Source organism: Nipponia nippon, unplaced genomic scaffold, assembly GCF_047370975.1.
Source record: "Nipponia nippon isolate SJK-2023a ecotype South Korea unplaced genomic scaffold, ASM4737097v1 scaffold_58, whole genome shotgun sequence".
Classification (NCBI taxonomy): domain Eukaryota; kingdom Metazoa; phylum Chordata; class Aves; order Pelecaniformes; family Threskiornithidae; genus Nipponia; species Nipponia nippon.
This window is the reverse complement of record NW_028262378.1, coordinates 102626-116383: the sequence shown is the minus strand read 5'-3', so window position 1 is coordinate 116383 and position 13758 is coordinate 102626. Positions and strand designations below refer to the sequence as shown.

Here is a 13758-nt window from a genome sequence, read left to right as displayed (position 1 = left end):
GGCTCCCTCCAAGAGCTCTCCGAGAGCTGCGACCCTGCGCTGGCTCCTCTTGCTCCAGAGGCACCCAGCTGTGGCCACCACAGCCGCTCTCCCAGCGAGCGGCTATATAGAGCCAGCGCGCATTCTTGCATCATCATCACCTTGCTGGGCCACTGCATTGTTGCATCAGCGCCTCGCTAGGCCGCCGCCCAGCTGCTGCCCGGCCACCCTGCAGGCCCCTCGGGACACGCACGTGGGCCACCCGCTCTCGCTCACCCGGCTCTTCATCTCCTGCACAAACAGGAATTTGCCAATTAGCAAAACTACTAACCGCTTCTGCCTCCGGAAAAGGAATTGGTGGAAATTTGGCTATGTGCAAACAAGGCACGGAAAGTCGGGCTGCCCAGCTGCTCTGGGACTTGTACCCTAGGTGCGCTTCTCCCTAACATTACCAGAGTGAATGAAATGAACGCAGGGCTACGGATAGGAACACCTAGGAACAGGCATCGAAGAAGCCACAATCCGTTCATTCATCGGCCAGCTGGCTTCCATTCCTTTACCAGGTGCTTTCTTCCTTGGTTAGCAGTTAGTGAACTTGCAAAAGCAACAGCCAATATTTTGGCACTTAGTGAACAAATAGGGAATGAGACTTCTGATGCGATCCAAGCCTTTCCAGGCGACAGCTGAAAATCATAACGCGGATTGGAAAGCTATGCAGGTGTTGCTTAATACTTTACTTCTCCCCGAGGAGAAGGGAATGGTGTTAGGCAAAGCTCCGGAGGACAGCATGAGGTTAAACACCAGGGATGGTCCGGAGCGTCTTCTGCCTGCACAAGAACCTGCCTGGAATCCAAAGACGGGAGCAGGGTGACTGATGATTAAACAGTATCAGCAGTTCCTTTTGTGTGGGGTAAAGCAGGGGGTACCTAGATCTACAAATCTTGCCAAGTTCTATCGGGGGTACAGAGTGAAAATGAGGACCCCTCTACTTTCTAGGAGAGGCTGTGTGAAACTGCTAGAAAACGGATGGATTGGAATGCGGATGATGAAGCAAATGGGGGGAGGATGTTCAACACGGTCTTTCTTGGGCAGTAGGCGCAGGAGAGAAGGAGAAGGTTACAGAAAGTCGATGGGGACAGGGCTATGTCGCTAACTGGGATGAGAGAGAAAGGAAAGAGCAACAGAGAATAGAAGGAAGTTGCAAGCATCTTTGCTGGCAGCAGCAAGAAACGGCCAGAATAGTAGAAGGAAAGGTAGGGGTGGCAGTGGAGGAAGAGGGGGTCGAGGCAGAATGACGCCGGGAAGAGGTTCACAAAACCGAACCCTGGTGGGGCCAAAGCAATGTGCGGCCTGTAAACAGGAGGGAGACTGGAAAAATGAATGCCCGAACCTAAAGGGGCTAGAGGAGCAAGATCGGGTAAGAAATGCCCACCTTATGGCGTCAGAGGATTCGGACGATGAAGGAAGGGCACCGGGGCAAAACACAAAGGTCTCCCCAGCTGATCCCCTGCTTTCAGTTAAGCTGGGGAATGAGACACTTACATTTCTAGATGACACAGGAGCAACATATTCGGTCTTCAACAGTCGCAGAGGACCTGTGAGTCAATTCGCTATGTCAGGAATCGGTGCCAGGGGAAAACGAGGGACTAGGCCTTTCTTTCAACCGACTAAGGGGGAAACTGGAAACAAAGCACTTGCACATGAATTTCTCTCTATGCCAGAATGTCCCCTACCTCTGAGGGGAAGGGCTTCAGTAAAGAAATCGGGAGCACAGGTAACTCGCGCTCAGAATAAAGTTGGAGTACACATGCCGCAAAATAATGCCTGGCAGGCACAAGTGTACATGTTACCGGAATTGTCCGAAACAAAGAATGCTGAAAATAAGCAAGAACCAGCTGAAGCCCCCTCTGAAATCATGAATGCAGCGGTTCCCTTTGAATGGGCAACCGAAAAACCTGGAAGCGCCAAAGCGGCAGAACCGCTAAAAGTGGAAGTGAAACCGGGAGCGAAGCTGCTAAGACGAAAACAATAGGCCATGAAATGGGAAGCTCGGGCTGGACTGGAGCCTATAATGAATAAGTTTCTAAAATACGGACGGTTGCCAGAGTGTCGGTCTGAATATAACACCCCGATTTGGGCTGATAAAAAGCCACGCTCCTGGGAATGTCGGTTAGTACAGGAACTAAGAGCTAGTCATCAAATAGTGACTGAGGTAGCCCCGGTGGTGCCTAATCCTTACGCTCTGCTGACAACCCTAGTTGATTCAAATGTTTATTTTGCAGTCTTGGACTGAAAAGAGGCTTTCTTTTGTATTCCATTGGGTGAACAAAGTCAGAAGCTGTTTGATTTTGAAGGGGAGAGCCCTGCAATGGGACGCAAAATGCAGTTCTGCTGGACAGGGCTTCCTCAGGGATTCAAGAATAGTCCTACCACCTTTGGTAATGGCTTGGCAAAAGAACTAGAGCAATGGCAAGCTAAGAAGCCTACCACTGCCTTCGTACAACATGTAGCTGATATCTTGTTGGGGGCAGACACGGCTCAAGAATGTAAAGAGGGGGGTGATTCATTTATTGAATTAATCTATTGAACTCGCTGGGGTTGGCAGGCTACAGAGTGTCACGAAAGAAAGCACGGCTTATGCAGAAACATGCAATTTAGCCTGCATTTGAAATATCCCAAGGAGAAAGGAAACTGGGAGCTGAGAGAAAAAAGGCCATCTGCCAAATCGCACACCACCACCCCACCCCCATCCAAAAAGAGAACTCAGCGCATTTCTAGGAATGGCTGCATGGCGTATTCATGGCTAAACCTTTGTAGGAAGCTGTTAAGGGACCAGGAGAGCGACTGGACCGGACTCCAGAATGCCGGCAAGGATTTGACGAACTAAAAGTCGCTCTTAGGAGTGCTGTAAAGTAAGCTCTGCACGGCCAGGATGCCCGAGAGCGGTGGCACCTGCTGTGTTGCTAATACAAGAGGCACGAGAATTGACCTGGGGACAGAAAACAACTGTTTCTGTGCCACACGCTCTTGCAGCCGTGCTGGCACAGAAAGCGCATCGTTGGTTATCCCCGAGAACAGGTGTACTCTAGGCGTTCAGACTTGAAGGATACTCCTTTACAGAATGCTGACTGGGAGCCCTTCACTGATGGAAGCAGCTTGGTTGTGACGGGGGAACGGAAGGCTGGGGATGCTCTTGTTACCTTAGCAGAAGAAACAGAAGCAAACCACTGCCAGCGACTACAGCTGCTCAGAAGGCTGAATTCATTGCCTGAACTCAAGCCCTGGAATTATCCAAAGGCAAGCGGGCTACTAGCTAGGCTGAGTCAAAATATGCTCTTGCAGTAATACATGCCCACAGTGCAATTTGGAAGGAAAGAGGATTGGTATCTTCACAAAAACGCCCAGGCACACTATGGCCTGGCATGAATAAAGACAGGCACAAGCAAGCCCCTGGGAGAAAACTCTTTATTCTCTGCCTGGGGGAGCTGCCCGCGCGCTCTCTGGCCCTGGAGCCGCACGCCTCCTCAGGACACCCTCCACAAGGCTCCCAGCTACCGCCCTCTTGAACGACTCGGGCTGCACGGGCTCCTCCAGGAGCAGCTTTAAACGCACCGGTCTGCGCCATGCTCCTGCCTGCCTAGGGGGCTTTGGACCCGCTGGAGGCACGGGCTGCCTCGGAACCTGCGGGCCCGTGCAGGGGAGGCTGCCTGCCGTGCTCCCCGGCCTCAGGATACGCAGACTTTCACACGCGGGCACTGAAGACCTTGCTGGGGCTCCGCAGGTGTCATCCCCGGACTTCGGCAGGTCTTCCGGTGCCCGGCGAGCATCTCGCTCAGGGCCTCGCAGGACAGGTGGGAGGAGAGTATCTGAGCTCTCCTCTTTCAATTCTCCTGCTGCCTCTGAAGGCCTGACTGTTGCAGGCAGCCGGAGAGGTGGCAAGACCTTCCTTGCTGGAAGCGTCGCTGAGTTTTCCTTGCCCTTCCTTTCTGCCTCTAACTTCTTCCTCACGGTTGCCACAACTTCAAGGACAACGCTTCGGGCATAGCCCATCAATTCCGCATCCAGCTGCTGAACTCTGCAGATGGCCTTTTGGATGCTCTCCTCGGCAAGCTCACGACTCACTCGGGAGACAGCAGCAGCGTTTTGCAGCGGTTGCAACACGGGCAACTTTGCTCTCTTGCTTGCTTCTGGCAGCTGCTCTTCCCAGCCTCTGCGTGATCCTTGTCCTTCTCTCACGCCCTGAAGCTTCAGGATCTCAGAAAACTGACAGCAAAAGTCCTCTTCAAACTGAGAAGCTACAAACGATGACAAGGTGGACCTAACACTTGCAATGGCCTCTTTGGTCCTTTGCTCAAGACAAGACCGCCAAGATGCTCTCTGGGAAGCTGCTACTTCCGCCTCCCCGGCCTGGCTGACGGCCCTGCCTCAGCTGCAGCACACCTCCAGGATGCCAAAAGCTCCCCAAACCTCTCCAGCACGGTCGCCACAATCTCTCCAGCCACCAGTCTCATTTTCTCCCGGCCATCCGCGGGACAAGCGTCCAAAGGCTCTGCCTCTCTGGCACTGCCAAACAACCTTCCGCTGACCTCACGGGGAGCCCTCCTCAAGACGTGGACGCACTGAGCCAGCGCCTTCACCCGCTCCAGCACTTCCTCGACCATGCTCTCAGCCACCTCTTGAAGCTCCTGGTCTTCTGCCAGCGCAGCCCGCAGCAGCGCAGCCTCTATGCTCTTAGGCGCTTCTTCTCCGGCACGCTTCGGACACTACAATGAGGAGCACTTGATGAGTCAACGTGGTCCTTCACCTCCCTTTGCTTTCCTCTTCCTCCTCACAAGACGCCTGCCCAGACGAGTCCCTAGCACTCAAGCTTGAAACACTTCTCTCTAGGCCTTCTCTCTAGGCCACCTGGCCCACGCAGCTTGCGGCTCTCCCGCGGCCAGGAGCCAAGTGCTGGGGGCACTTCTCCGAATCAAGCACGTGACATTTTCCTTAGAGCAAAGGGTGCTCTAGCCCCTTCCGCCCGCACCTCGGCACGGTCAACCAGCTGCCGTGGGCCCTGAACTGCAAGCTACTGCCTGCCTGGCTACCGCTGATCGTGGCCAGAGGACAGGCCCCAGGGCACAGCAGGCCCCCGCACGGGCCGCTACTTCCAACGCGCTCCTTGGCTCCAGCCGCGGGAGACGCTGCGCACAGTTGAAGAGCGGAGGCAAAGCCGTGGAAGGTACTGCACCAGGCTCTTGGCTCCAGGCTCTTCTGCCACGGGTCCCAGGCACTCCGGGGAAACTGCTGCCCTGCACGAGGGTGGCCCCTTTGCCCCTTTGCGAGGCCAAACGCCAAGAACGCTTCTTTTCCGAGCAGAAAAGGAAACGATCCTTTTTCTTGTGGCGCCTGGCTCTTGGCTGCCAGCCCAAGGAAACAGCCTTGGGACAGGAGGCACTCTGAAAGTGCACCGTGGGCTGCCAGCCTCGGGCAAAGTGGGCAAGAAGGCGCGAGGCAAGAACAGAGCCAGGCAGCGGCCTCAAATTGTCCTCTCCCGTCATTTGCTCTTTTGCAGCTTGACAGCCTGGCTGCCACGGCAGAAGGAGCTTAACCCTTCACCCTGGCGTACATACCACCCCACACCACCGGGAAACGCTTCCCGACACGCTGTTGCAGGGGATGGACCTGAGCAACGTTTAGCGGGGCCCCCACTAAGGAGAACAGGGCAACAGCAGGCTCTCCGCTAAGCTAATCCAAGACCTCCTTGAAGAGAAAACCAGCCCACCAAAGCCCAAGCACCGCCACCGTCAGCTTCAGCGACGCTGCAACTTTGCATGCAGAAGTCCTTGGGTGAAAACCAGAGCTTTGCAACCAGATGCAAAACCAGCACCAGGGACCGTGCGGCCATTGAGTGCACCTCACACTGGCTCATCTGCCAGTCTGCGTGCAGAAGTGGCCACTGAGAGTGCCCAGGCACAGGCAGAAAAGGACAGTGCCTCGTGTCCGAGGGACACAGGAAGGAAAGCGCCCGCTTCTTGCTCTCTGACAGCCACCCGCAAACGCGGACACGGCGCACACCAGCCAGGCACCACCTCCTCAGCAACCAGGCACCGCTTGCAAGCCCCCAGCGCCTGGGGGGAGGGGGGCAGCACCCTCTCCTGAGGCCCGGGTACCAGCGAGCTGCCGCACAGCAGAGGCGGGCCCCTGCATCCACCCGGCTCCTACTCACCGCCTTCCCTTTGACAGCGGACTTTTCAGAGCTGCTCCGGGTGCCTGGCTGTCTCCTCTCTCCCAGCTGCTGCTGCTGCTGCTGGCACTCGACCTGCCGGAGGAGGCGTTGCTCTTTTTCAAGAGCCTCCAGTCTTTCAATCCGCTTCTTGAGCCCAGTCAGGTGCCTGTCAAGAGAAAGAAGGCAGCTGAGAAGGAGCCATTTTCCGCTCAGACACTCCCATCAGCCTGCTCCGGCTTGCTTTGCTCCACTAGACCCCGCAGCAGCTTCCACATGCCGCTCCAAGGCTCCAAACGCAGACTGCGCCAACGTGTTCGCAGCCGCCAACGCCCCCTTCCACCGCCGGGCTTTGGTTGTTTACTGCAACAGGACGCTCCAGGACTTCTCTCAGGGACCACGCGCCCCCTTCAAGAGCAACCCTTGCTTGCCCTTTGCTTACCTCTGCCTCCTCTGCCTCTCGCCACCTGGCAAACTCTTTCTTTGCTCCCGCAGCAGCCACTCTCGCAGGCGAGCAACATCAGTCCCTCCCGGCACTTCCCAGCCATCCTCTAATTGCGCCAGCTCTTGACGAAGCTTTTTCTGAAAGGTGACACCAGGCTGTGGCTTGCTGTTGCCTGGACGAGCGCTCACGCCCCTGCGTGCTGAGGCCTCCCGCGGGCCCAGGACACCGCTCTGCTTCGGCCACGCCACGAGGGCCAAAGAGAGATGCTTCCCTCGGCGCTCCGCGGCCATCCACGTGACTTTCCTGCCCATCCGCACCCCGGCACCCTGCGCCACCCCAGCTCGCAGCCCGCTAGTCCTTTCCCTGCCACAGCGCCTGGCCCAGCCGCACAGCCCTCGCCTCTTCTGCATTGACCGCCTCCCCTTTACTTGCCAGAGGCCGCAAGTAAAGCCCCAGCCTTTGGCACCGTGCCGCTCACAGGGGTCCACCAACACGCCGCTTTGCCTACCTCCTCTCGCACGAGCATTTTCTCTGCCTCCAGCTTCAGCGTGGTCAGGTACTGCCTGTACTCATTGAACTCCTTCAGAGTGCAAACCACCTAGGGAGAGAGGAGGGGAGATATCCCCCAAGAACTCTCAACCCACCTACGTAGACTCTCTTCCCCAAAACAGACCAAACCCAGGAGCTGCTCCTCTCCACACCCTCCCCTCCCCTCCCTTCCTCGGTGCCGGGGACCCTGACTCCCCCCGCCGCCAGGGCTCAGCGGTGCTCCTCGCCCCAGCGCCACGCCTCACGCCGGCTGCCTCCTCAACACTCGGGCAGCGCGGGGCGGACGGAGAAGAGCAGGACTGGGACTTGCCCGAGGGATGCTGCCGCCACTTCTGCTCCCAGCGAAACCAGCCCCACAGCCCTGGGCCCTCTGCCAGCAACAGCCGGCTGCAGCAAGCGCTCTGGGAACCCCGCTTGATGAGCGCTGCTTTTAGCAGCCCCACCTCCAAACCTACTTTGCCATCACTGGTGATGGAACCCTCTCTCTTCAGCCTCCGCAGGTTGGCCTTGCGATTGTGGTAGGCCCGCAGATGCGGGTCATGCAGGCTGTTGTATTCCGTGCTCAGCTGGCGGCAGCATGGATCTCCCAGATTGAAATAACCAGAGGGCTGCTGAAGCTGTAAGAGACATTGCCCAGACTAGGAAGGAGGCAGGAGACAGCAGCGCTTGTGAAAAGGGGAAGGTACTTGCAAGACCAACACTCTTCTCCAGCCTTCTGAAGGCACACAGAACCCCACAGCCAGACTGCCGGGCCACGCTGGACCGCGCTAGGCTGCACCAGGCTGGGCTGGGCGGGGCGGGGCTGGGATCGGGGAGAGAAGACAAACCCCACCAGCACAGTAGGCATCCGAGGCCACCGGCAAGAACTGCAGACCTGAAAGGAACCTTCAGACTGAAAAGTTCAAGCCCAGCCCTTAAAACGCAGGTCCGCGCCAGGCAGCCACGACCTCCCCTCTACTCCCTCCAAAAAAAAGGAGGAGGGCTGGCTCTTCTACCCCTTCCCACTTCCTTTACCTTTTCCCCCAGCTTTGTCCTGCAGAAGACAGGCTTGGAGCCAGGCACCACAGGGATCTTGACACCAAGCGGGAGGTCCAGCAGCCCACTCCCTCCTTCTGACACTGACGGTCTCCTCTTCCCGAGCTACAAAGAGGGAGCAGACACTCGTCGGCACTCAGCCGCTAGCTCCAGAAGCCTCCTGCACGGCACTTGCTAGAAAGGCTCTCCGAAGACTCCAACCAAGCGGAGCGCCAAGAGCGGCCCAGTCAAAGGCTGCTCTCTGCTTCCTCCACCACGGCCCCACAGCTCCCATCCCTTCCTCAACCCACGGCCGCGTCCTTTCGCATCAACCCCTCCCACCTGCTTAGACGCAAGCCAGGCTGGGCAGCGAGGCAGGACGCCCTGCAAACTCTCCCCAGCCCAGCCACCTCTGCATCCCTCCCAGCTCCCCACGCACGCCCCAGGCCCCCACAGCAGCCCTGCCTGTCCCAGGCTCCCAGCATCAGCCCTCTCCTTCGGACCGTTCCTCACCTCTCCCCTCTTCCGCACTGCGTCCACGTTTCCCATGCCACCAGTGAGACGCTGCTCCATGGCTCCTTCCAAGAGCTCTCCGAGAGCTGCGACCCTGCGCTGGCTCCTCTTGCTCCAGAGGCACCCAGCTGTGGCCACCACAGCCGCTCTCCCAGCGAGCGGCTATATAGAGCCAGCGCGCATTCTTGCATCATCATCACCTTGCTGGGCCACTGCATTGTTGCATCAGCGCCTCGCTAGGCCGCCGCCCAGCTGCTGCCCGGCCACCCTGCAGGCCCCTCGGGACACGCACGTGGGCCACCCGCTCTCGCTCACCCGGCTCTTCATCTCCTGCACAAACAGGAATTTGCCAATTAGCAAAACTACTAACCGCTTCTGCCTTCGGAAAGGAATTGGTGGAAATTTGGCTATGTGCAAACAAGGCACGGAAAGTCGGGCTGCCCAGCTGCTCTGGGACTTGTACCCTAGGTGCGCTTCTCCCTAACATTACCAGAGTGAATGAAATGAACGCAGGGCTACGGATAGGAACAGCTAGGAACAGGCATCGAAGAAGCCACAATCCGTTCATTCATCGGCCAGCTGGCTTCCATTCCTTTACCAGGTGCTTTCTTCCTTGGTTAGCAGTTAGTGAACTTGCAAAAGCAACAGCCAATATTTTGGCACTTAGTGAACAAATAGGGAATGAGACTTCTGATGCGATCCAAGCCTTTCCAGGCGACAGCTGAAAATCATAACGCGGATTGGAAAGCTATGCAGGTGTTGCTTAATACTTTACTTCTCCCCGAGGAGAAGGGAATGGTGTTAGGCAAAGCTCCGGAGGACAGCATGAGGTTAAACACCAGGGATGGTCCGGAGCGTCTTCTGCCTGCACAAGAACCTGCCTGGAATCCAAAGACGGGAGCAGGGTGACTGATGATTAAACAGTATCAGCAGTTCCTTTTGTGTGGGGTAAAGCAGGGGGTACCTAGATCTACAAATCTTGCCAAGTTCTATCAGGGGGTACAGAGTGAAAATGAGGACCCCTCTACTTTCTAGGAGAGGCTGTGTGAAACTGCTAGAAAACGGATGGATTGGAATGCGGATGATGAAGCAAATGGGGGGAGGATGTTCAACACGGTCTTTCTTGGGCAGTAGGCGCAGGAGAGAAGGAGAAGGTTACAGAAAGTCGATGGGGACAGGGCTATGTCGCTAACTGGGATGAGAGAGAAAGGAAAGAGCAACAGAGAATAGAAGGAAGTTGCAAGCATCTTTGCTGGCAGCAGCAAGAAACGGCCAGAATAGTAGAAGGAAAGGTAGGGGTGGAAGTGGAGGAAGAGGGGGTCGAGGCAGAATGACGCCGGGAAGAGGTTCACAAAACCGAACCCTGGTGGGGCCAAAGCAATGTGCGGCCTGTAAACAGGAGGGAGACTGGAAAAATGAATGCCCGAACCTAAAGGGGCTAGAGGAACAAGATCGGGTAAGACATGCCCACCTTATGGCGTCAGAGGATTCGGACGATGAAGGAAGGGCACCGGGGCAAAACACAAAGGTCTCCCCAGCTGATCCCCTGCTTTCAGTTAAGCTGGGGAATGAGACGCTTACATTTCTAGATGACACAGGAGCAACATATTCGGTCTTAAACAGTCGTAAAGGACCTGTGAGTCAATTCGCTATGTCAGAAATTGGTGCCAGGGGAAAACGAGGGACTAGGCCTTTCTTTCAACCGACTAAGGGGGAAATTGGAAACAAAGCACTTGCACACGAATTTCTCTCTATGCCAGAATGTCCCCTACCTCTGAGGGGAAGGGCTTCAGTAAAGAAATCGGGAGCACAGGTAACTCGCGCTCAGAATAAAGTTGGAGTACACATGCCGCAAAATAATGCCTGGCAGGCACAAGTGTACATGTTACCGGAATTGTCCGAAACAAAGAATGCTGAAAATAAGCAAGAACCAGCTGAAGCCCCCTCTGAAATCATGAATGCAGCGGTTCCCTTTGAATGGGCAACCGAAAAACCTGGAAGCGCCAAAGCGGCAGAACCGCTAAAAGTGGAAGTGAAACCGGGAGCGAAGCCGCTAAGACGAAAACAATAGGCCATGAAATGGGAAGCTCGGGCTGGACTGGAGCCTATAATGAATAAGTTTCTAAAATACGGACGGTTGCCAGAGTGTCGGTCTGAATATAACACCCCGATTTGGGCTGATAAAAAGCCACGCTCCTGGGAATGTCGGTTAGTACAGGAACTAAGAGCTAGTCATCAAATAGTGACTGAGGTACACCCGGTGGTGCCTAATCCTTACGCTCTGCTGACAACCCTAGTTGATTCAAATGTTTATTTTGCAGTGTTGGACTGAAAAGAGGCTTTCTTTTGTATTCCATTGGGTGAACAAAGTCAGAAGCTGTTTGATTTTGAAGGGGAGAGCCCTGCAATGGGACGCAAAATGCAGTTCTGCTGGACAGGGCTTCCTCAGGGATTCAAGAATAGTCCTACCACCTTTGGTAATGGCTTGGCAAAAGAACTAGAGCAATGGCAAGCTAAGAAGCCTACCACTGCCTTCGTACAACATGTAGCTGATATCTTGTTGGGGGCAGACACGGCTCAAGAATGTAAAGAGGGGGGTGATTCATTTATTGAATTAATCTATTGAACTCGCTGGGGTTGGCAGGCTACAGAGTGTCACGAAAGAAAGCACGGCTTATGCAGAAACATGCAATTTAGCCTGCATTTGAAATATCCCAAGGAGAAAGGAAACTGGGAGCTGAGAGAAAAAAGGCCATCTGCCAAATCGCACACCACCACCCCACCCCCATCCAAAAAGAGAACTCAGCGCATTTCTAGGAATGGCTGCATGGCGTATTCATGGCTAAACCTTTGTAGGAAGCTGTTAAGGGACCAGGAGAGCGACTGGACCGGACTCCAGAATGCCGGCAAGGATTTGACAAACTAAAAGTCGCTCTTAGGAGTGCTGTAAAGTAAGCTCTGCACGGCCAGGATGCCCGAGAGCGGTGGCACCTGCTGTGTTGCTAATACAAGAGGCACGAGAATTGACCTGGGGACAGAAAACAACTGTTTCTGTGCCACACGCTCTTGCAGCCGTGCTGGCACAGAAAGCGCATCGTTGGTTATCCCCGAGAACAGGTGTACTCTAGGCGTTCAGACTTGAAGGATACTCCTTTACAGAATGCTGACTGGGAGCCCTTCACTGATGGAAGCAGCTTGGTTGTGACGGGGGAACGGAAGGCTGGGGATGCTCTTGTTACCTTAGCAGAAGAAACAGAAGCAAACCACTGCCAGCGACTACAGCTGCTCAGAAGGCTGAATTCATTGCCTGAACTCAAGCCCTGGAATTATCCAAAGGCAAGCGGGCTAGTAGCTAGGCTGAGTCAAAATATGCTCTTGCAGTAATACATGCCCACAGTGCAATTTGGAAGGAAAGAGGATTGGTATCTTCACAAAAACGCCCAGGCACACTATGGCCTGGCATGAATAAAGACAGGCACAAGCAAGCCCCTGGGAGAAAACTCTTTATTCTCTGCCTGGGGGAGCTGCCCGCGCGCTCTCTGGCCCTGGAGCCGCACGCCTCCTCAGGACACCCTCCACAAGGCTCCCAGCTACCGCCCTCTTGAACGACTCGGGCTGCACGGGCTCCTCCAGGAGCAGCTTTAAACGCACCAGTCTGCGCCATGCTCCTGCCTGCCTAGGGGGCTTTGGACCCGCTGGAGGCACGGGCTGCCTCGGAACCTGCGGGCCCGTGCAGGGGAGGCTGCCTGCCGTGCTCCCCGGCCTCAGGATACGCAGACTTTCACACGCGGGCACTGAAGACCTTGCTGGGGCTCCGCAGGTGTCATCCCCGGACTTCGGCAGGTCTTCCGGTGCCCGGCGAGCATCTCGCTCAGGGCCTCGCAGGACAGGTGGGAGGAGAGTATCTGAGCTCTCCTCTTTCAATTCTCCTGCTGCCTCTGAAGGCCTGACTGTTGCAGGCAGCCGGAGAGGGGGCAAGACCTTCCTTGCTGGAAGCGTCGCTGAGTTTTCCTTGCCCTTCCTTTCTGCCTCTAACTTCTTCCTCACGGTTGCCACAACTTCAAGGACAACGCTTCGGGCATAGCCCATCAATTCCGCATCCAGCTGCTGAACTCTGCAGATGGCCTTTTGGATGCTCTCCTCGGCAAGCTCACAACTCACTCGGGAGACAGCAGCACAGTTTTGCAGCGGTTGCTGTGGGAGGAATCCCTGGACGTTCGCTATTGCTAGTCGGCTCCGGCTCAGCAGCCCAGGCAGATAGTATTGGACTTTGGGAGAGTACAGAAAGAGACAGCCCCAGCGTTTGTGGGGCAGTGAATGCGGTTGCCTGGATACTGGAAGAGCAGCAAGAGCTTTTGGTTTTGGCACCTTTGGTGTGGGAGGAATCCCTGGACGTTCGGAATTGCTGAGCTGGCTCCGGCTCAGCAGCCCAGGCAGATAGTATTGGACTTTGGGAGAGTACAGAAAGAGACAGCCCCAGCGTTTGTGGGGCAGTGAATGCGGTTGCCTGGATACTGGAAGAGCAGCAAGAGCTTTTGGTGCCGGCACCTTTGGTGTGGGAGGAATCCCTGGACGTTCGGAATTGCTGAGCTGGCTCCGGCTCAGCAGCCCAGGCAGATAGTATTGGACTTTGGGAGAGTACAGAAAGAGACAGCCCCAGCGTTTGTGGGGCAGTGAATGCGGTTGCCTGGATACTGGAAGAGCAGCAAGAGCTTTTGGTGCCGGCACCTTTGGTGTGGGAGGAATCCCTGGACGTTCGGAATTGCTGAGCTGGCTCCGGCTCAGCAGCCCAGGCAGATAGTATTGGACTTTGGGAGAGTACAGAAAGAGACAGCCCCAGCGTTTGTGGGGCAGTGAATGCGGTTGCCTGGATACTGGAAGAGCAGCAAGAGCTTTTGGTGCCGGCACCTTTGGTGTGGGAGGAATCCCTGGACGTTCGGAATTGCTGAGCTGGCTCCGGCTCAGCAGCCCAGGCAGATAGTATTGGACTTTGGGAGAGTACAGAAAGAGACAGCCCCAGCGTTTGTGGGGCAGTGAATGCGGTTGCCTGGAT

General features: G+C 55.8%; 1 protein-coding gene across 1 annotated transcript; it reads right to left on the bottom strand.

Moving 5' to 3' along the window:
• Positions 1-3444: 3444 nt before the first annotated feature.
• LOC148051670 (uncharacterized) lies at positions 3445-8765 on the bottom strand. The gene is given in 8 exon segments (XM_087735458.1): positions 3445-4382; positions 4385-4742; positions 6188-6353; positions 6627-6766; positions 7138-7227; positions 7634-7795; positions 8193-8318; positions 8706-8765. Coding segments are annotated over 8 exon segments (2040 nt in total).
• Positions 8766-13758: the final 4993 nt, after the last annotated feature.